Here is a 22,187-nt window from a genome sequence, read left to right as displayed (position 1 = left end):
TGGTTTTAAAAATCTGGAGTGTAGCTAAAGTAACAAAATTCTGACTTTCTAAATATATATATATATATATATTTTTTTTTTTTTATTATAATTTTTTTTTATTGATTCAGTTTAATTGTAAACAAATGGAGGTATGTGTAAATCGCACCATGAACAATTTGATGATCAGCTCAAAAGTTTGGATGGAGATTTCTGTGTACTCCGCTAATACACTGTTTGGTGACATTTCACAGTAAGATGTTAAACCAAGAATGAACAATAATTAAATAATTCAACCTTTAATAATGTTAATTTCTGCATATGCTAGTGCATTTTAATATTACATTTTATAAATTAACCTTAGTACAGCAAGATTATTAATGCTGTAAAACTGATCACTGCTAGGTAGAGATACCTAATGTTAATATAAGAATATTGTCAAATATTACCCACCATTTTATTAAAAGCATTTACTACCCAGGACAGATAAAAAGCATTGCATATCAGCCAGTTTCACTCTTGTGATTTGAGGTTTCGCTGATTTGTAATGTTTCAGATAAGCTTCAGATGATGGGAGTGTGTGAATTATTTTGCAATTTCTTGCATTTGAGGAATGGATTGAGAATGGAAATGAATAAACGAGAGAACAAACTGTGCAGTTGTCTGTGTCATTGTAGTACTCTGTTCCCTCTGTTCTGAGTCTTTTTGTTCCTGTTCTGTAAAGCTTATATCTGCTTGACCGAATGATTTTAGACTGCAAAGCTCATTTATGTGTGTTTTTCTTTACTTTAAACTGTTAAATCTGTAACAGTTGTATGACCTAAAAAGGAATGGTTCACCCATTTACCATTTACATTTACAAATCCTGTTATAGTTTCCATGGACCTCAAAAGGAGAGATTTTGAAGAATCTTCATGCCGCTCTTTTCCACACAACAAGAGTCTGTCAAAAACAAAACAGCATCAATAAAATCTTCATAAAAGTGGTCAGTGCAACTTGTTCACTATATTCCAAGTCTTTTGAGGTCATACAACAACTTTGTCACGTATGAAGTGTTCAAGCATGCGCAAACACATTCTAAATTAATTTTAGAATGAAGTTCATTTCATTGCTACAACAGAGAGCAAGATTTTCATTCAATGACTTTTGGTCTGTTTCTCTCACAAAGCTATCAAATGGCTTTTGAAGACTGGGAATATGGGACTTTTGTGGGACTTTCTAGTAGTCGAAAGCCAGTATTTGGCATTTTTTTTAAATGATTGGCATTAGCCTTTCATGTCATCCATGTCGTATTCACGGTTTACTGTATGTAAAATTAGTATTACCTGCTTTTATGAGATTAATGAGTGTACTATTGGTTACAGCTACCTTTTTAATCATGTTTTTAACTTTTTTTTTTTGTGAAAAATGCTACGATAAGAATTTGTGATTCTTATCTAAAATAATTTAAGTTCCTATCTAAAATATAAATCTGTTTATTTTACAGTTTAATTTTCATCCATTTTAAATGTTTTTGAATTGATTCATTTTCAAATTATTTCTTTTGAATTCAATTAATATGTAAAATAAATATGCTTTTTAGCAGCATACTATTTTTTAATTAAATAACATAAATATTAGCCTTACATCTGCCATCAGCCACCCTGCTCTCCAAGACATTGTCATTGGCCATCAAAAAATCCATTTTGGTTGAGTGTTTTTCCTCTTTTGGTGTTTGAAGGCTACTGACCACTGTCTGCTTTTGTTGTATGGAAAAGAGCAGCATGAACATTCGCCTAAATATCTCATTTTCTCTTTCATGAAAGATAGAACATAAATAGGTTTGGAACATGATGAGGATGAATGAACATCGACAGAACTTTCATTTTTGGTCAAACTAGTCATCACTGATCTCTCCAGAAGCCTCTCTCAGAGTAATCAACAGACTGTAATTCTGAACCCAATGCTTCTGCTATTCAGCGAGAGCTCTTCAATCACGCGTCTGTGGTGTAAACAAGCGATGTGTGTTGTTACACTGGACTGACTGTTAAATTGTCACGTATGAAGTGTTCAAGCATGCGCAAACACGAGCTCCGCTTTGCACCGTGCTTGGAGGCATTCTGTGGCGCCTAACTTTAGGTTGCCATGCTGAGATGGGAGGAGGTCAGGGCGGCTCGCTGTTGTCTTCCATTGCTGTGTGTTCTTTTCACAGTGTCTCACCGGGTCTCCTCTGTGCTCTGCTCACTGTCTGTTCCTTTCTTCACAATGCATTGCATATTCAGAAGCAGCAGCATGTAGGTATATGAAAAACAACACAACTTCCACCAGCTGCATGGCCTCTCTTTGTTTAGTCCTTTTTCTTCCTGTTTTAGTTTTCTATGAGTTTCACAACATTCTGACAGTCATCCTTGCAGGAGGAGCACTTGAAAAAAGACAAATGAAACCGATTTCTAATTTACAGTCATGTTAGGAGAGTTGTTTTGGTTCTGTTTAAGGGAGTAGTTCACTCAAAAATGTAAATTCTGTCAGTATTTACAGACCTTCATGGCATTCCAAACCCATATGCTGTTGTTTTTATTTCTGTGGGACACAAAAAGAGAATTTCTGAGGAATCCTCTCTATAAAAGTGCAGTTCAAAGTGACCATGTCTGTCAAGCTCCCTATAAAAGCCTTCAGAAGTTACATGATATCTTTCCACAGAAAAATAACAGCGTATGGTGAGTAAAAAGGACAGAATTTTAATTTTTCTGTGAAATGTTCCTTTAATACACTGAAATTTTGAAACCCTGTTTTGACATGCTTTATATTTTGAGTTTCTGTCTTTGTTCTCCACCCTTTCACCCTGTTGTTAATTTCTGTGTCTCAGTGTTTAATGTCTTTGACCGTGTCATTGTCCCTATGTTTGCCCGTCTGTGGCATGGTTGTAATGCACGTTGGGATTTATCTTGCCTCTCTCCCTCTTTCTTTCTTTCTGGCCTACTCTACTCTAACTCGATCTAACTGTCTCTTTAACCTCTCAACATTTGTTCTCACTTGAATCACATGATTTTGAGTCAATTTCCTGTTGTCCTCTCTCTTAACTGACGTCTGTACCTCTTCTCTGCAGGGGATGTGCTTTTCCAGATGGCAGAGGTCCACCGACAGATTCAAGTGCAGTTAGAGGAAATGGTCTGTACTTTATTTGACCGCCGTCCATTTTGCATCTTTATGAAAGTATCTATTTTGCATAGATTAGATTAAAATTTTTCAAATCTTGGCAGGTTCAATACAAGTTAAATCCAGTGAATTTTAATGTAAATCACAGTATACATGGAGCAAACTCCACGCATAGGAATTACATAAAACAAAAAGGATTTACACAAGTTTGTAGTTCAAATAACAAACATGTTATCACTGAATAATTAAAGGTGCTGTGTTATTTTTTTACTGTATCAAAGCATAAAAATACCATAATATATTTGCAGATATTTATAAAACAAGTTTTCTCTGAAAAACAATGCTACAGCCAGTTATTCTAATGTTTTTGTTTTGTTTTGTGTGATTACGCCCACTGCCATTTTACCCAATAGTATTTCAACACCCAGGGTTGCCAGGTGGTGGAAAATACAGCGTAATGCAGCCATGGAAGCGGGAAAACGAACTGGGTCAGACATTGCAGATTCTACCTGACCTTAAAATCTCTCTGAACAGAGGCATAATACATTGTATAAATCAAAATTGGCGCCTTCCATTGTCAATTGTGCTCGTTCCTGTTGCGTTTCTTCAATCTGGCAACCCGCGTAAGTGTCGAAGAGGAGGGGTGGGAGAAACAATTTGGACTGCAGTACCTATTTCAACTGATAGCTGAATGTAACCGCAAAATAAATATACAACCTTGACGTTTCTGATATAAAACCTTCTGGAATGCTCAGTTGTAGTTGTTACTGTAACCACAACATTGAGGGATGACTAATTTTCTGTGCTTATCAACATTATACTAAAAATGCTATTGATAGTGTGTTGAACTCGTAACATTTCTGGGTATGTTGTATAATCTGCACAAATCTGTGTTTTAAGGTTCTTAAAAAGCCAATTTAACAAACTTAAAGCATTTTTTTCTGCATTTTGTTGCAGTTGAAATGCTTCCACAACGAGCTGCTGTCGGAGCTGGAGAAGAAGGTGGAATTGGATGCGAGATACCTGACTGTGAGTCCACAGCACATCCCACTCCTTCTGATAACCTAACAGACTGACAGAAGTGCTTCTCCTCTACTTTAGTAATACACATTCCTCTATCGGAACAACCAACACAGACACTCTCCGCGCACACACTTTTTATAATCCGTTTGGTTTCCAATGAATAAAACCATTCTATGTTTCCTATTTCACTTGAAAATGCATGAGATTATGAAAGTAAAATGGATTGTGAATGGCCTTTTAGACTGACTTTACAATTGTTAAATCATAGAAGGAATGAAATTATCCAGAAGTCTCTTATATTCAGCAAGGCTGCGTTTATTTGATTAAAAATACAGTACAAAATGTAAAACATTATTACAATTTAAAATAACTATTTTCTATTTGAATATATTTTAAAATGTAAGTTATTCCTGTGATGTCAAAGCTAAATTGTCAGCCTCATTACTTCAGTCTTCAGTGTCACATGATCCTTCAGAAATCATTCTAATATGCTGATTTACTGCTCAAGAAGTATTTCTTATTATCATTGTTGAAAACAGTTGCTTAATATTTTTTGTTGTTGTTGTCGTTGAAACTGTTTTCAGAATTCTTTGAATAGAAAGTTTAAAAGAACGGCATTTATTTGAAATAGAAATATTTTGTAACAACGCAAAAGTCTTTACTGTCACTTTTGAGCAATTAAATGTGTCCTTGCTGAATAACAATATTATTTCTGTAAAGGGGTCATATGATGCGATTTCAAGTTTTCCTTTCTCTTTGGAGTGTTACAAGCTGTTTGTGAATAGATAAGATCCCTAAAGTTGCAAAGACTAAAGTCTCAAACCCAAAGAGATATTCTTTTTAAAAGTTAAGACTCGTCCATGCTCTCCTAAAACGCCTCGTTTAAACACGCCCCCACATGTCTACGTCACGATGTGGGAAGATTTGCATAACGCTGCCCAAATGTGCCTTCCAAAAGAGGACACAACTAGAAATCAGTGGTTAAGTTGTATTTACAACACTGTTCCAGAACAGTTCAAGCTAAATATTCAGATGTGAGCAATGCATTTTACGGAGGACTGTTCCCTGATCCTGGGACAAATGCCTCGTTTATAATGGCTTTTAATGTTTTTGTCTCATCGCTTCGGCCGGGACACGACATCACAATATGGTAAGGGGCGTAACATTTCCGTCACACGCTTGAGGTATTCGGCCAATCACAACGCACTGGATAGCTGGCCAATCACAGCACACCTCGCTTTTCAGAACGATGAGCTTTGTAAAAATCGACGCGTTTCAGAAAGGTGGGGCATAGAGGAGAAACAATAATGTACAGTATGTGGAAAATAATGTGTTTTTTGAACCTTAAACTGCATAAACGCATTTCATCACACCAAATACACAAAATAATGTTCTTTTTAGCAACATCATATGACCCCTTTAAAAAAAAAAAATAGTAAAATAAAATCTTACTTATGCCAAACTTTTGTAGTGTAAATATGGATATTTAGCCATTTTTTAGTTAAATTTTGTCATCTTGGCAGTCTGATGAAATATTGAGCCAAGAATATAAAAAAAAAAATTGGATGACATTGCTGACTCTGCTTTGGTTACGTGCTCCACATGGCAAATGTAGCATATTATTTGCAAACAGTTTACATTTATGCATTTGGCATGTTATTTTATGCAAAGCAACTTATCAGTACACGTGTTCCCTTGATTCAAACACACAACTAGTGGAGCTACAGAAACGAAAAAATAAACATAGAAAAATTGTGTTCACTACACAGTATATATACCACAGACTTCTTTCTTAGTAGTTAGTATGCCATTCCAAACACACCCATAGATCCTGTAGAAATACGTCTTGTTTTCTTGTATAGCAACGACCCTGTTTTCCCATCACTCCTGTTTCCACTATTTTCAACAAATGAAAGTACACAATTTGCGGCAGATTAAAGTATGTTTGGAGCAGTGCTGAGAGAGATATCTTTAGACTGAGTGGGTTGGAGAGGAGCTGTGTAGAGCAGTTAATTTGGGGGGGTTTGGGCGACTGGGATTGGGCGTCGCTTGTCATCACATTGTATTCAGATAAAATTAAAGCCTTGCTGTCTTGCCTTATTCAGCGCTGGAGAGAGCGGTCTGCGGTCGTTCCTCTTGGAAACCACACTTTTTTTCTCTCAGTCCGCACATTCTGTGCAACACGTCGAGTCTCTGCTCCGGAGTCCATTGTGAGATTTCTATTTAGGTCTGGATGACTCTTATGATATCCATTTTGTGCTTCCGCCATAGGAGCACCATTTTATAAGGATTAACAGTAAAATAACAGGTTGACTTGGTACTAGTTAGTCTGAAGAAAGTGCTTCAAATGCATATTCTGTTCTGCCCACAACAAATCAGGCTTGACAAGTAAGCAAATCAAGTTAACTGAAGTTAACCAGCCGCACGCTCCATCGCTTGAATTCCAGGAGAAATCATGATCCGTCAGATCTGATTTTTATTTATTCCTGTAATGCCTTGTAAATCATTCATATATGGTGAGAAAAGGGGAATCATGGCTGTCGAAGCAGAATCTTCCTTTCTCCCGCCAAAGATTGAGCGATTGCTCCATCACTCACATGTAACGCTGTCTTTGTAGACACTTTCCTGCTGTGCAAGAATCTGGTCGAGCTGCCAAACTATTTATAGACGTGTAGTCTAGAGATCATTCTCTCAGCGTACCTTGTGTAGGATGTGCGAAGATTCATATATCTAGAAATTCTCAGCCAAGTGTATCAGCCTCCAGAATTTGACCGTGAGCCATGTTGTGAGGTTGGGAGTGGAGACCTTCGCTGCTTTCTTCTGCAGACATCAGAACGCACTGCCCTGAAACCCCAGACCTTTAGCTCTGCTCCAGACCCCAGTGAACCGCATGGCCAGACCGCGTTTGAAGGCATCATGAAGGGATCCTGACTTGAAGGCTGTTCTTAACAGTTGCTGGCAGAGCTATGCTGCCTTCTCAGATGTTCTGGCCAAACTGTAAGGCAGCATCGCAAGTGTCCATCTTTGAGAAGACAATCCCAGAACTGGGAATGTGCACTTTAGTCACTTTACTTGATGATTACTCAACAGATGAATCAGATGTGTGAGACTGGGGTTTGATGCTCAGTTTATATACAGTATGTACCAGACAGACCTTGTTTTTTTTTTTTGGTGTTGCGTCACATCTAACTTTTTCCAGCATCTCAAACCATGAGCGTCGTGTCATTAAGGTGCCATGTCAAGTTAATTATATTTACATTTTTTTGTGTATTGATTGTGAAAAGTGAAATGTTTATTGTAAAGATACTTGTACAGTATTTTATCAACTGAAAAATACTGACAAAATTAGAAAATTAGTTGTGGAATCATTAGTCGCAGCCTCAGACGTCACGCCCACGGACCGTTGGCTAAACGTCTGATGCATATGGCACACAAAAGTGGAAACACTTCAGGAGTTTCGAAGTCGTCATCGGATTGGTTGAATTATACAGGATTTCCGGGAGACGTGCGTGTCGCGTTCTTTAACGTTCCACCTGGAAACAAAGATGCCGTGATGCCAAACCCCCTCACGAAAGAAGAAAGCCATCGTGTTTACAACTGTGACGACGAGCGCTTATCAGGATCAACTAAACGCTGGATTTTCAGAAGTATGTGAAAAATGTAAAGTTCACAGCATAGAATCTTTAACACACGTCCGAGAGTTTTACACACGGTCTGTTATTGTGACGACATTTCCACGCCCCGAAAGCATGATGATGAACGAAACGAATGGTGATTAGTTGGTGATCAAACGGCCTCATGGGCGGGCCTTGGCCAATGTAAGCTGCCATGGATTCCAGACCTTCAGCCGTCAGTCTGAAGGTCTGGCTACGCGAGACTATGGAAACATTAGCTTAGCAACATGCTAAAGTCTGATTGAGTTGAGCAAGTCCGTATTACTGCGCTGATAACATCACAATTTCACAATTATAATATTTTGATAGTTTAATTATGATAGTTTGATTATAATTCATATTCTAATAACAATAATAATTTATATTATAACATTTACATTCTAAAATAATGATGATTTATGTTATTATTTGTATAAATATACAATGTATTATATAATGGTATAATAATAATTTTTATTTTATTGTTGTTGTTGATGATGATGATTATTATTATTTCAGTATAGTCCAGACTTCTTCACTCACAAGTGAATCTGACAGTTATAATATCACAACTGATTGTGATCTAGTACTAAAAGCATTTATATTATACTAGTAGTATTAGTAGTAGTAGTAGTAGTAGTAGTAATAATAATAATAATAATAATAATGGTTAATTGTCAGATTCACCTGTGAGTGGAAAAAGTCTGTAGGACTGTGCTGATAAAAATCACATTTTATATATATATATATATATATATATATATATATACACACACACACACACCACCACCACCAACAACAACAACAACAACAGTTGTTGTTATAGTAACTATATTGTGATATTACAATATTTATATATTAAATATATTATTATCAATATTATTATTAATGATAGTATTATATTAACTGTATTGTGATATTATAATATTTAAACATCTTAGTAGTAGTATTATTATTGAATAATTGCATTTGTATTGTCATATTATGTGAATTCTGTCAGGAGCATTATCTGTGTACTGTACACTAGTGACCATTAAGAAAGTTCCGGTCTATGTAGGCTGTTTAAGATCAGTCCATTTCACTCAAGACTGTGGCTCAGAGGAGGGCAGTAGACAACAGACAGCGAGTGTTTTGGAACATGACATTTGACTAGTGGGCTTTGACGCCCATGTCTTTCTTAACGCAGTAGCTACAGTCAGATGATTTCTGCATTTACCAACAATGTCCCTGTGTTTTTCCTCCTGAAGGCGGCTCTTAAGAAGTACCAGATGGAGCACAAAAGCAAAGGAGAGAGTCTGGAGAAATGCCAGGGTGAGCTGAAGAAACTGCGGAGGAAGAGCCAGGGCAGCAAGAACCCCTCCAAGTACGGCGAGAAGGAGTTGCAGGTGAGCCCCCACACCACCGCCACGGGCCGTGAACAGAGCTAGCGTGTCACTGTGGGCTCTGTCGAGGCCTTTGAAAGGGACGGAGGTGGATGGATAGGTACTGGTTCAGCAAGACCACCTACATCATGTTAATGCTGAGATGATTTTAACGCCGTCTGAATTTAAGAAGTGCTGCGAGCCTCTCGTGGCAGAGAGAACACAATGGGTGGGCGAAAGCCGTAGGTGTGTATACAAACAGCGCTGCGGCATATCAGCTAAGAGGCTGCGCTGAACACGCACACACAAACATCACGGTTGTTTTTACTGACTTTCTTCCCTGTTTAAACTGCGCGAGTGGACCCCAACCTGCCGTATTAATTGCAGTGTGTGAATGCTGGCCTGCTGAGAGGAGTCTTACACTGTGACAGCGGGGTTGTGGAGACCTGGCATAGATCAATAAGCAAAGTGCATGTGCTCTCTGGCCCAGAGCTCTCAGGAAGCTTACTCGCTCTGCCAGGTGTGAAAGAACGGCCCTCCTGACCCCATTTTAGAGCCATGGTATCCCTGATCGGCTCACACTTCCTTAAAACGTAGTTCTGCCAGTGTGTTTTTAGTTAGTTTTATTTGGATTTTCCATTTCCATTTAGTTTGAATTTAATCTAAAAGTTGTTTTTTTAGCATAATTGTTATTTATTTTCAGAGAGTTAGTTTAGTAGCTGTCCTCTTTTTCAGCTGCCTTGGTTCCGGATTATTTTTCCCATTTGTTTTTCCCGTAGGGATTTTTTTAAAAGATCTTCATTAAAAAGTTATAAGACATGAACAAACCAACCAGCAACGAGGTGAATCACAACATTACGAGCAAAAATATATTTGGAAATCAGAAAAAAGACAAATACAAGACTGTATTTAGTGGCTTTTAATGAGGGAAAGGACTACAATCCCATGAAGCAGTGCAAATCATATAATCAAATTAAAAATGATGGATGAATATTGATTTAAAGATGTTGAGCATGTATACAGAAGCAATGTATTTTATGTTTATTGCAAAATATGGCAAGGTAAGTCTTATTTATGGCAAAATATGGCAAAAGGAAAAGTTTTTTTTATTTGTATAGCACATACAATGGTAATTTAAAAACGTTCTTTACATAAAGATTTAAAAATAATCATAAGATCATCATAACTGATGCATAAGACAAACATTTAATTTAGAATGTAATAAAATGTAATAAAAACTAATTAAAAGCATATTAAAAGAAAAGAATACATAAATAACATGATACAGTGCAATCAGTTGGATGCAGCTCAGTGCTCATTCAGTAAATGCTCCATTAAACAGATGTATTGAGCTGCATATATATGTACAAATATTTAAGTCGTTTTTGAGAAAACTGTAACATTTGCAGTTCTTACACATTTATTCAGTGCGCTTCATGGGAGTGTCGCGATTCTATGATTGGTGGAGGTTTCTTTGCGGAATTGTGGGTAATGTAGTTTGTTTGTTTTTTGTTTTTGTTTTTACCAGGAATTGTGCTGTTGAACATCTTTTTTTTTTTAAAGCATTAAAATAATGCATGTTACCTTGTCAGAAAATATGGGAAGTGAACATGTGGTTGGATCACCTGTCAATCAGACAGGCAGTTCTTGCCTTATTGGCTGATTATGTCTGACACAATGCATAGTTTAATTACATCATCGAACAATGATTGAAAAAAAAACAAAAACTAAAATTTTCTCTCTTTTTTTTCTTCAGTTTTCATTAAGCTCACATTTTATATAAATACATTTGCAGATAGTTTTCACTGTCATAATAGGTGGTATTCATTAAAAACTGTATACAAAAGTCTTCACAGTAGGTAATTTTTTGTATTACTAGCTAAAGATAATAATGATAACCCTGAGTGTGCAGCTGAATTCCCCCCTGAGGCTGTGAGCGTGTATAGGAGCAGGCATCTGTCAGTGACTGCTGTTGGGTGGTTTGAGATGTAGCGCTGCTGGGAGTTTATAGTGAGCTCAGGTTGAGCCGAGCTTCACTCGCCTCAGAGATCCACAAATATTTTGAGTGTTGTGATTTTGTAAACTAAAGCCACAAGAGGCCATGATTTGCAGTGATTTTTCCAAGGGTGGATGTTAAGGGATGTTTTACATGATACAGTTGAGTTGTTTATAAAATGGTCACTAAAATTCTTATACTTTCAATATAAACTTACCATTCAAAAGTTTGGGGTACATAGGATTTTTATTTTATTTTTGTTATTTTTTTATTTTTTGGAAGGAAATTAATAGTTTTATTCAACAATGCTGCATTAAATCGATTAAAAGTCACATTAAAGACATTAATAATTTTATGAAATATTTCTTTTTCAGATAAATGCTGTTCTTTTGAACTTCTGTTTATCAAAAATCCTGAATACATACTGTTTTCAACACTGATAATAATAAGAAATATTTCTTGGGCAGCAAATCAGCATATTAGAAAGATTTCTGAAGGATCATGTGACACTGAAGACTGGAGTAATGATGCTGAAAATTCAGCTTTGCATCACCGGAATAAATTACATTTTAAAATATATTCAAATAGAAAACAGTTGTTTTAAATTGTAATAATATTTCACAATATTACAGTTTTTACTGTATTTTTTATCAAATAAATGCAACCTTGGTGAGTATTAACAAATATTACCGACCTCAAACTTTTGAACGGTAGTGTAGAATTCAACTCATGCACAGTCTGTCAGCTGTTTTACATTATTTAGTTTACTTACCTAATGTGTCTCATCCAATCATATCCGTTTCATACATTAAGAAATAAGTGTCAAGTTTAAGAACACGTTTACCCTTGGTAAGATCACTGTAACACACTACGCATTAGCGTTAATAAAAGAAAGCAGACACAGGTGTTCAGTTAATAGTTTGATGTATTAATAGTAATGCTTGCTCAGTTTGTTTCAGACCTTACAGTTGCCAAGCAACAAAGTCACTCACCACATTAATATATAATGTTTGGTCACGGGTCTGTGTGCATTCAATGACTATGAACACAGCCCATTCAATCAAATGCTGTACAATTCCACACTTAGATGATATACATAGATATATATTATGAGTTATTTTGTTTCTGATTTTTTAAAAGATCGATTTTCAATACCTGCTTTCGTCTAAAGAACAGAGCACCTTTCATTTTCTCCCTCAGAGCTTTTTACGTGTAAATGTGGCCTTGAGCAAGAGCAAGAAACGTCAGCTGATTTAGTCGCGAGCCCCACGGGCCCATAAAGCAAAGTCTGAGTGTACACACACATAAATTCATATACTTCATTTCCATATTACCATAAATCACACCGTTATCGCTGAGAGTGACGGCGGTTTGGAGGTTTACGGATTGCGATTCATTGAAAAAAGCTCCACGAACAGGCATGAATTGACTACTTTGACTGAGCATGTTCAGACACTCCGTTTTTATCGCTCTCGTCTCTGTTGTACCTCCGTCCCCTCTTCTTTTTTTCCCTCTTCCTGTTGCTGCTGAAATAATTAGTCACTGAAGTCCCTCTGAAGATGCTAATTAGCTAATTATTCAGTTCAGTAGAGTGGTCTGAGGTGCAGCGGGAGGGATATGAGATTCGGCGGAGGTCTACGGCGTCGGCACTCGCTGTGATATCGCAAGTTAACAGACATGTCATGCTTCTGAACGGTGTGGACTCCTCAGCGAGTTCAGGGAAAGCAATTAGAGTATCTACAGAAGAACACTTGCACGCGCTGTTAGCGCACACGACTCTGGCGTGAGACTTATCCCGGGAGAGCCGGGGCTGGAGAGGAAGCGGCTGTGCCACGGGATGAAGTACTGCTGATGTCAGAAGAACGAGCGGAGCTGCGGCTATATCAGGCTGACTCAGCGGGAGACTCAGCAGGAAGCGTTTAAGTTTGAGAGGGCTTTGTGCTTTAGACATAGAGGGATTCCACTTCCCATTCGGCGCACAGCCAGTGTCCAAACAACACTGCGAGCGCTGGGTAATTTAAGAAAATTGACTGCCTGTTAAAAATATTACATAATTTCTAGTGCTGGCAAACGATTAATTGCGAATAATCGCATCCAAAATAAAAGTGTTTGTTTCCAAATATATATGAGTGTACGGTTTATATTTATTATGTATATATAAATACACACATTCGTGTATATATTTAAGAAAAAAGTGTTATGTTTATGTAAAAAATATTTATATATAATATAAATTATATGAATATAAATATTTACATGTAAATAAATGTAAATATTTTCAAAATATATACTGTATGTGTGTTTATTTATATACACATAATAAACATACACAGTACACACACATATATTATGTAAACAAAAACTTATTTTGGATGCGGTTAGGGCTACACGATTAATCGTAATTAAATCGCAAAGGCGATAAATCACGATTAGGCAGAAGCTGCAATTGTCATGCTTCTCTTCCAGTGAAGCACGGTTCTGTGATCAGCAGTAAATCTCCATCTGAAGGCCAGAGGGCGCTCTCGCGCTGAAACTCCAAATACGCCTCGCAGAAGAAACCCAGAAAATCCCTATCGCTGCAGCTGAATAAACAGAAGATTCAACTGCTTTCATTGATTCAACGTGACTAGTAAACACACGACTACGACAATATATGGTTTATCTGAGTTCGTCTTATAATTTTTATTATAATAAAGTATGTAAGGCAATGCTAATCGACACAGCCTTTGCTTAGAATACTACGAAATATTGCGTGCCTTATTCTGTTTAAGAGGCCAGATCATCTCACAGAAGGATTTATTTCAAACACTCGACTGACGTTATGAAGGGAGTTTGGAGTAAAAGCATGTTATTAAATGTCATACTTTCACGTGCTTTCAGATAGAGCAGCATTTACTACACAGAGCCGTAGTTCACTGACAAGCTATGCAAACAGCTTTCATAATCGCAGAATGATATCTTCGATTTCATTATCGCACGATTATATCGTCTGCAATTATGAACGCGGTTTTGCGTAGCTTGTCACTGAACTACGACTCTGTGTAGTAAATGCCGCTCCATCTGAAAGCACGTGATGGAGATTTACTACTAATCACACAACCGGCTTTACTGATGAGATTCACATGATTATCGCATTAGATTAATCGTGCAGCCCTAGATGCGATTAATCGCAATTAATTGTTTGACAGCACTAAAAATGTATTTCATTCCTAAATAAAGAAATTTAGCTGTTCTTCATTTGAATATTTGCAGGTCATTTTGATAATGTTTGCCGCCAATCACAAAATCGACAAATGAAAATGTCAAATCACTACAAATTATTTTGTTCGTCGTAAATGTATAAGTTTCAGTGGTATAACACACATGAACTGTTGACACATGGAATTGTTGCATTGCATAATGATTTTGACTCCAAAACCCCCTTTTTTCAAACCCCAAGACAATATTTGGAGGCCTTTCTATCCTTCCAGGCTGATTTTATGGCTAATAGAAATGGGAGAATATGAAACTGAGGAGGAAAACACCCCAATTTTATTCAGAGGCCCAAACTGAAATGAAATTTTTCATAATATTTCCTGCAGTTGCTGATATTTAAACATATAATGCACAGCAATACATTGAAATGTTCCTCAAAAGCCAGATTAATCATATTTGATACATTTTAACCTGATTTTTCTATTGAAACATTTGCTTCAGTCCAGTAGGTGTTCATCTTGAAATATTACTAATAATACTGAAGTTATTCTTATATATAGTTTATACAATTCAGATTTCACTGCAAAAAGACACCGTGAATATACAATACAATAAGTATCACAACCTGAATAGTGACATTTTTAAAATTATACTAAAATTAGTGCTGGCAATCTATTTAAAAAAAATTTAATTAATCGCACATTTTTTTTCTGAAATGAATCGCAATTAATTGCACCTAACATTAAAGTTTTTAAATATACTTTTATATTGCAATAATTTCACCTTCAATCTTTAAATTAATGTAGAAATTACATAGAATATTTTTAATATCTGAAGGCGAGTATCACTGATACCAATACTACTGATGTCTCTAGGAATTGTTTTTCCCCCCTAATATTTAACCATTGACTATAGCCATTCAACATTACAGTATAATTGAGAGCTATCAATTTTAACTTTTATTAGACTTTAAAAAAATAACTTCTAATTTAAGTGAACTTAAAACAATCCTTACATAAACCCATTACTATAAATGTCATATTTAGTTACCTGTGCCCTACAGCAAGTAGGAAATACACAGAAATTGAATAAAGTTATCAAACACTAAATTCTAAATTAAATATAGATGAATCCTTAAAGCTACAAAAGTTATTGACTTTCTCTTTTTTTTTGATGAACAGACATCACAGCAGCTGGGTTGTTAGGTTATTTTGGCTGCTTTAAGAACTGCCGCTGCTGAACGTGACACGGATCTGACATGCATCGTATTTTCTCACAACTCTTTACTTTTTCAGACCCATTTCAGGTCTTTAAGTCTCTACTAATGAGCTGACGAGTTGAGTCGGGTGTGTGTTAGATGAGGGAGACAGTTTTGAAAAGCAGCACATTTCAGTGACAGAGAGTTCTTAATTGTGACTCGTATATAACAAATAAATACCTTTTACCTACGAGTTATGGTTATGTTGATTTAGAGGCCTTCGAATTTTCCCTATCAAATATGATACAGTGAGCTTTATAGGGTTAAAAAAACAATTTGCCTTTTTGATAGATTCATCGCATGTGTGTTACTGTATATAATTAGACCATGCTTGAAAATATAGCTTTTCCTAGCATGATTAGAGCAAAACAAGCTAAATTTATAATGCATTTGATAGAAATATGTTATTGGCAACAAGTAGAAAACCACACATACCAAAAAAGTTGTAGTAAACGCAGTATATTTAATGCAACCAATGTTGTGCAAGCTGTGCATGGATTTTTTCTTTTTAAATGTCATCTTAGCAAACACTTTGGAGGTTTCAGTCTTTCCCTGTTCAATTAGATCCTGCAAGAACTTGGATAGAAAATACCAAGTTTCCAATAACTGTAACTATGGTATTTGATTAGAAACCATGCCCTTTTGAAAGCATTCTGTGGTAATACCATGGTACTTTGATGTACATCATGACACTGAATGATAAAGAATGTTAGTTGCATGGTACTGTTCAAAAACACAGTATTGTAGATTTGTGTTTGTGTGGTTTTGTAGGGCTATTCATTTGAAATGAGCAGTTCATTGGAATAGGTGTTGTTTTGTGGGGAGGAATTCAAGATAGTGTTGACACTAACATAAGCATAACAATACCTGTGTCTGGAATTTCCCTACGGCACATGTGTCTTCGGTTTCACTTGTTAGAGAAATGTGCCTTGTGTCATAATAAACATTGGAATGGACTGGTTCAACATTTCCCAGAATCCAACACTGCTGTTTTTAGTGAGGTTTTTAGTTTTCTCCATATTAAAGTAACATATTGTGTGCCTTTTGGTGAGAGAGATGAGACAAGCTCATAATTGATCTGCATCATGTCCCGATACCATTTCCCAATCTTATTTCCAATCACATACACTACCAATCCAACGTTTGGGGTCGGTAAAAAGTTGTATGTTTTTGAAAGAAGTCTCTTATGTTCACCAAGGCTGCATTTATTTGATCAGAAGTGCAGTAAAAACAGTAATATTGTGAAATATTATTACAATTTAAATGAACCGTTTTCTATTTGAATAGATTTTAAAATGTAATTTATTTCTGTGGTTGGCAAAGCTGAATTTTCAGCATCAATACTCCAGTCTTCAGTGTCACATGATCCTTTATCAGAAAAATTTTCCAACAGAAAATTCAAATGAACAGCATTTATTTGAAATAGAAATCTTTTGTAACTTTACTGATCAATTTTAATGCATCGCTGCGAAATGAAAATACTTGTTTCGTTCAGGAAAATAAAACGTATTATTAATATTATTGATATTTGAATATTCAATAAAATAATAATTATGTCATAGTTGCTGTAATGTAACACCAGTATAACCATCCAACCCTTCTTTCCTCTGTCTCCATTAATAACTAGAGCGTGTGTGCTAAAGCCACATGACCTGTGTAACATCTTTCACAGCGGCTGATTGAGCAGGTCTGACAGCTTCCATATCTGAAACGAAGGGTCCTGCCTTCTCCATCCATCACTCCATCAGCACGCCTGTCATCCGCGTCATGCCTGTCCACGCGGCCGTCTGCTGTCATGACCTCTAATGCATCTTTTCATCAAACACTCATTCCCCATGTTCTAGATTTCCGTTGTGCTTTTCCTCATTTCACCTCCTGTGCTGTCGTACCTCACCGTGTCTCTTTCACACTGCAGTACTCTATGACTCATAGTGGAGTTGTATCTGTGTTTTTATTCTGGAGGGGAAATAAAACACTCAGCTTTATCTAAGTTTGTATCTCTGATTGATGTATTATTCTGCAAGGCAAAATCTTAGTCCAGAAAAATGACCCTTTCTTAATGCATTTTTTTACTTTTGTGAGCTTGTTTCACTGGAAAATGTTACATTATTTAAGTATAAAGGGGTTTTGAACAGTGTTTCATGCTTTTTACCCATTCATGAGCAATGCAGCCCTCTAAAGACAACGGGTCGTCAACAGTGGGTTCGTAGCAGCAGAGGTTCTGCCAATTATTGCTTGATTTCAAACTATTGTTTGTTTTTAGTACAGTTTTTTTTATTTATTTTTTTATTGACATGTACATCCATACAAATTATCCAGAAAAAGAAGAAAAAAATACATTCTTAGGGCAAGACTTTCATTGTTTTTTGTTTTTTTTTATTGAAAGCTGATCAGACTTAGATCAATGACGTAATTTCATTTCATTTCATGCTGAATTTAGTAGTAATCATATTTTAATAATGATTATTTTAATGGATTTGCCATGTAAGTCAGTGTTATTTGATAATACTATTTTGATGTTATGTATATTATAGTTTTTGTTAATATTTTGAATGTTTTTTTTTATATATTTTCTGTTTTATTAATTTTAGTTCAATATTTAATCATTAATTTTTATTTTGTTTTTGTCATTTTTGTTAGTTTTTTTTATTGTCTACTGTATATAGTTTTTATGAAGTTTTAGTTTATTTAGTTTGTTAGTTTAATACATGCACCTAAACTAAACAAAAATAGAAAATGTTGCCTTGGCATATATGGAGTATACATATATAATTTTATTTCAGTTAATTTTATTTTTTTTTCAAGTAATTAAAATGTTTTATTTATTTGTTTATTTATTTATTTATTTTGGTGGTTTTAAGTTTGGTTAATGATAATAACTAATGACTAAATGTGTATATACATTAATATTCGGTTACACTTTACTTGAAGGGGTGTGCATAAGACTGACATGACACCTTCATAATCATGACATGACACCTACATAATCTGAATATGAAGGTTTTTTTATGCATGTTTATGACAACTGTCATTAAGTGTCATTCGCTCAGTTATGTAATGTTTAATGCAAAGATGACATTGTTTGAGATGTCTTTGTTATGGGCTATGGTTAGGGGTAAGGGTAGGGGTAGGGTTAGGTTAGGGTTAGGTCAAATAATGTCATATTTGCATTAAAAATTACATAACTGAGCGAATGACACTTAATGACAGTTGTCATAAACATGCATAAAACCTTCATATTCATGACATGTGTCATGTCATGATTATGTAGGTGTCATGTCAGTCTTATGCACACCCCTTCAAGTAAAGTGTTACCTAATATTCTACTAAACACATATATATACAGTAATAGTTCCTACTTCATCTATTAAGACCTTGAGACCAACAGTAGCCTACTGTATACTGGCTTTTACAAAGGGTGTCCAAAAGACCCTATGAAATGTGATGACATTTTGGGATTTGGGGTGGAATAATGGCTTGTGGTTTTTGTTAAATAGTTAATAGCATTTAGTTTTCAGGTCACAGTTTGGCATGATTTGCTAGTGACTGGTGGTATTTATAATATTTATAATTTAGCAGGAGACATGGTACAGATCTGAATACACCCCGAACAAGGAGATGATGTCGAATAGTGTTTCTGGAAGAGGAGGACAGACATTTTTAAAATGCATAAATTTGTTAACGTTTTGGATTACATTAGCATATAGATGAAAGATATGAACTAAAATCCTCAAAACCTACATGTCGTCTGTAATTCAATCTTCTGTTGTTCCTCAATAAATGTAAGCCAGTTGCCATCAGTGTAAAGCTAGCGCCAACCTGTGGTTAAAGATTCAAACTGCATGCACTCAATTCAATCGGGACCTTGTATTTTGATGTTGAGTCGTGAACAAAGGTTATGTTTTATTTTGTGGATTCCCAATCTGTTAATACTCTCTTCAACAAGCTGTTGTTTGAGATCGTTCAGTCTACAGGACCCAAAGGAGATAGAAGTCCATCAACTCTCTCTATAAAACTCCTCTTACTGGTTTTACAGCCCATTAATTTTACATCCCAATCTTCATTTCAACGCAGTCGAGCTTTCGCTGTGACTGTAGGAGATTTTCTGCTCCATTAGATTTCTAACTCTGACTTATTCTTCTGCGTTCACTCCCTCTATAAATCCGTGTTTTTATTTGAAATAGTTTCAATCATTGATTCTTGATGGTGTCTGAAGTGCTTTCCTCATTATAATGCTTTTCTCATCACTTGTCTCATTCAGGCCAATATAACCGAAATGCACGATAATATCAATGGGCAACGGGGAGTCCCCCTCGTCCTGTTGTGGGTAAATTGGAATAGGGCACTAAAACACCTGGATGTGTTGAGATAATGAGTTCTGTAATGGTTCTGACATTTCCGGGAGCCGTGAGTTCCCACTGGGGATGTGAGAGATGGCAAGGTGATTATGGGCCAATCAGCAGAGAGCTGCTAGAGAAAAGATCCTTTTAGTATTCATAAGAAAAACTATCGCGCAGACATCTAAAACGCATTCATATATTCATAGCACTCCTACTCAGGTTTTAATCTGGAGTACAGTCACAGACAAAACAACACTAAAAAGCACCCATTTTGTAGTGCCATAATGCATGAATATGGTAATCATTCAGTACCATGGTACTGCCGCAATACTTTTTGTAAGGCTTTAAAAGAGGACAGGCGTACTACTGCAACCAATTATTTACAAAACTCTCTACATTCTCTTAAAGTTTCCTGGCAGTACCAAAAAGAGTTTAACAGCCTGATACTAAGCGAGGACATTCTTAAAGGGACAGTTTACCCACAAATGAACATTCTATCATCATTTAGCCTACTAATATCGTTCCAAACTCCTTTTTTTTTTTTTTTTTTTTTTTTTTTCTGTTAAGCACAAGAAGTGAAATTTTGAAGAAAAAGCTTGCTGCTCTTTTTTTCTATAATGAAACCCAATGAGTGTTTGTTTTCTGTTAATTACTATAACATTACCTTTCAAAAGTTTGGGGTATACGTAAAATTCTTTTAAAGAAATTAATACTTTTATTCAGCGCGTACACTCTAAATTGTTTAAAAGTGACAGGAAAGGCATTTATAATGTTACGAAAGATTTCTATTTCAAATAAAGGCTGTTCATTGAACTTTATATGCATCAAAGAATCCAGGAAAACACAGGTTTCCACAGAAATATGCAGCGCAACTGTTTTTTAACACTGATAATAAGAAAAGTTTCTCGAGCAGCAAATTTGCATATTAGAATGATTTCTGATGGATCGTGTGACACTGAAGACTGGAACAACGATGCTGAAAAAATCAGTATTGCTTCACAGGAACAAATTACTTTGTTAAATTGTAATAATATTTCACAATATTACTGTTTTTACCGTATCTTCTAAATGTAGCCTAGCATAAGAGATTTCTTAAAAACATTTTAAAAATCCCAACCCCAATTTTTTTAACTGTAGTGAGTAATTAATAAATTAATCTCCAAAGAACCATATAGCCAAACTAAGAACCTTACACATCAAAAATGGTTTTTAAGGAAGGTCAAAAATTCAAGAACCTTTATGCATGTATTTACAAGCTTTTTGCATGTTAACCATGAGTTTTGTATGTAACTAACTGCTTTTCCTTTTATCTTCCTCAGTACGTTGAGACTATCAGCAGTAAACAGAGTGAGCTGGATAGCTTCATTGCAGAGGGCTACAAAACAGCTCTTTCAGAGGAACGTAGGAGATACTGTTTCCTGGTGGACCGCCAGTGCGCCGTGGCCAAGAACAGCAGCGCCTACCATGGCAAGGTGAGACCCAGATGCTTTTTCCTTTGCTGTACAAGATAGACAGCATCACCACCGATGTACTTTCACAGTCTCTCCTGTAATATGGCTGAAGATAGCAGCAGTTGCCATGGCAATCCCCAAAGATCAACCCTCACAACCATCTCTGTTGGGCACAGTTTGTTTGGGCTTATTGCAAAGATGAGATTTATTCTTCCCTGCAATTGTCTGTGTTCCAGGAGTGCCTGTGAAGTAATGCACGCCGTTTCTGACATATCAATTATCCGTAATAACGGAGCCACTTCCCCATGGTAAAACCACATCATTGTAACTCCAGTCTGCATGCAGAGCAGTTATTAACATCAGCAGGTGTTCCCAACCCATATGCAATCTGCTTAAATGCACCTTTTTACATCTGTATACTTGTGTGTGTGTGCTGAAGGGATGTTTGCACATGGCTATTTTCTGTAATAAGTCATTGTATAACTTGCTCGTACTAAACCGTAAACCCTGATCGTGGACTAGACATGTGGTGATGTCTTCTGGGAATGTAGTTGAGGCTGTAGGGAGGGGCGGAGAGAAGCCCTTCGTTTTCAAGAACATCCTGTCCAGTAGCTAATCAGTACGGAGGCGTGTGTGGGAAGAGTTCAGAAAGGGCGCACTGAAGAGGGAGAGAGAGCGAGTGTGGTAGAATCAGGAGCCATGAGTGTGTTGTGTGCGTGAGTCACCAGGAGTGGGCGGTAGGACGGAGACGAAGGCCCCTCACCCACACTGCAGTGTGCTGTACTGTAAGTGGTCC

At 36.2% G+C, this 22,187-nt stretch overlaps 1 protein-coding gene across 7 annotated transcripts in view; it reads left to right on the top strand.

The window, feature by feature from the left end:
• Nucleotides 1-22,187, top strand: part of LOC107672452 (brain-specific angiogenesis inhibitor 1-associated protein 2-like) — a 137,348-nt gene that overhangs the window by 67,499 nt on the left and 47,662 nt on the right. For all 7 annotated transcript variants that reach the window (XM_016465644.1, XM_016465640.1, XM_016465646.1 and 4 more), the window contains exons 4-7: nucleotides 3,065-3,126; nucleotides 4,072-4,143; nucleotides 9,038-9,175; nucleotides 21,260-21,412. In XM_016465644.1, the coding sequence (XP_016321130.1) occupies nucleotides 3,065-3,126; nucleotides 4,072-4,143; nucleotides 9,038-9,175; nucleotides 21,260-21,412 (425 nt within the window). The remainder of the gene's footprint in view (nucleotides 1-3,064; nucleotides 3,127-4,071; nucleotides 4,144-9,037; nucleotides 9,176-21,259; nucleotides 21,413-22,187) is intronic.

This window comes from Sinocyclocheilus anshuiensis, unplaced genomic scaffold (genome assembly GCF_001515605.1).
Source record: "Sinocyclocheilus anshuiensis isolate Anshui unplaced genomic scaffold, SAMN03320099.WGS_v1.1 scaffold1430, whole genome shotgun sequence".
NCBI classification, from domain to species: Eukaryota; Metazoa; Chordata; class Actinopteri; order Cypriniformes; family Cyprinidae; genus Sinocyclocheilus; species Sinocyclocheilus anshuiensis.
The sequence above is the reverse complement of the archived record's forward strand: the minus strand, read 5'-3'. Positions and strand labels throughout refer to the sequence as shown.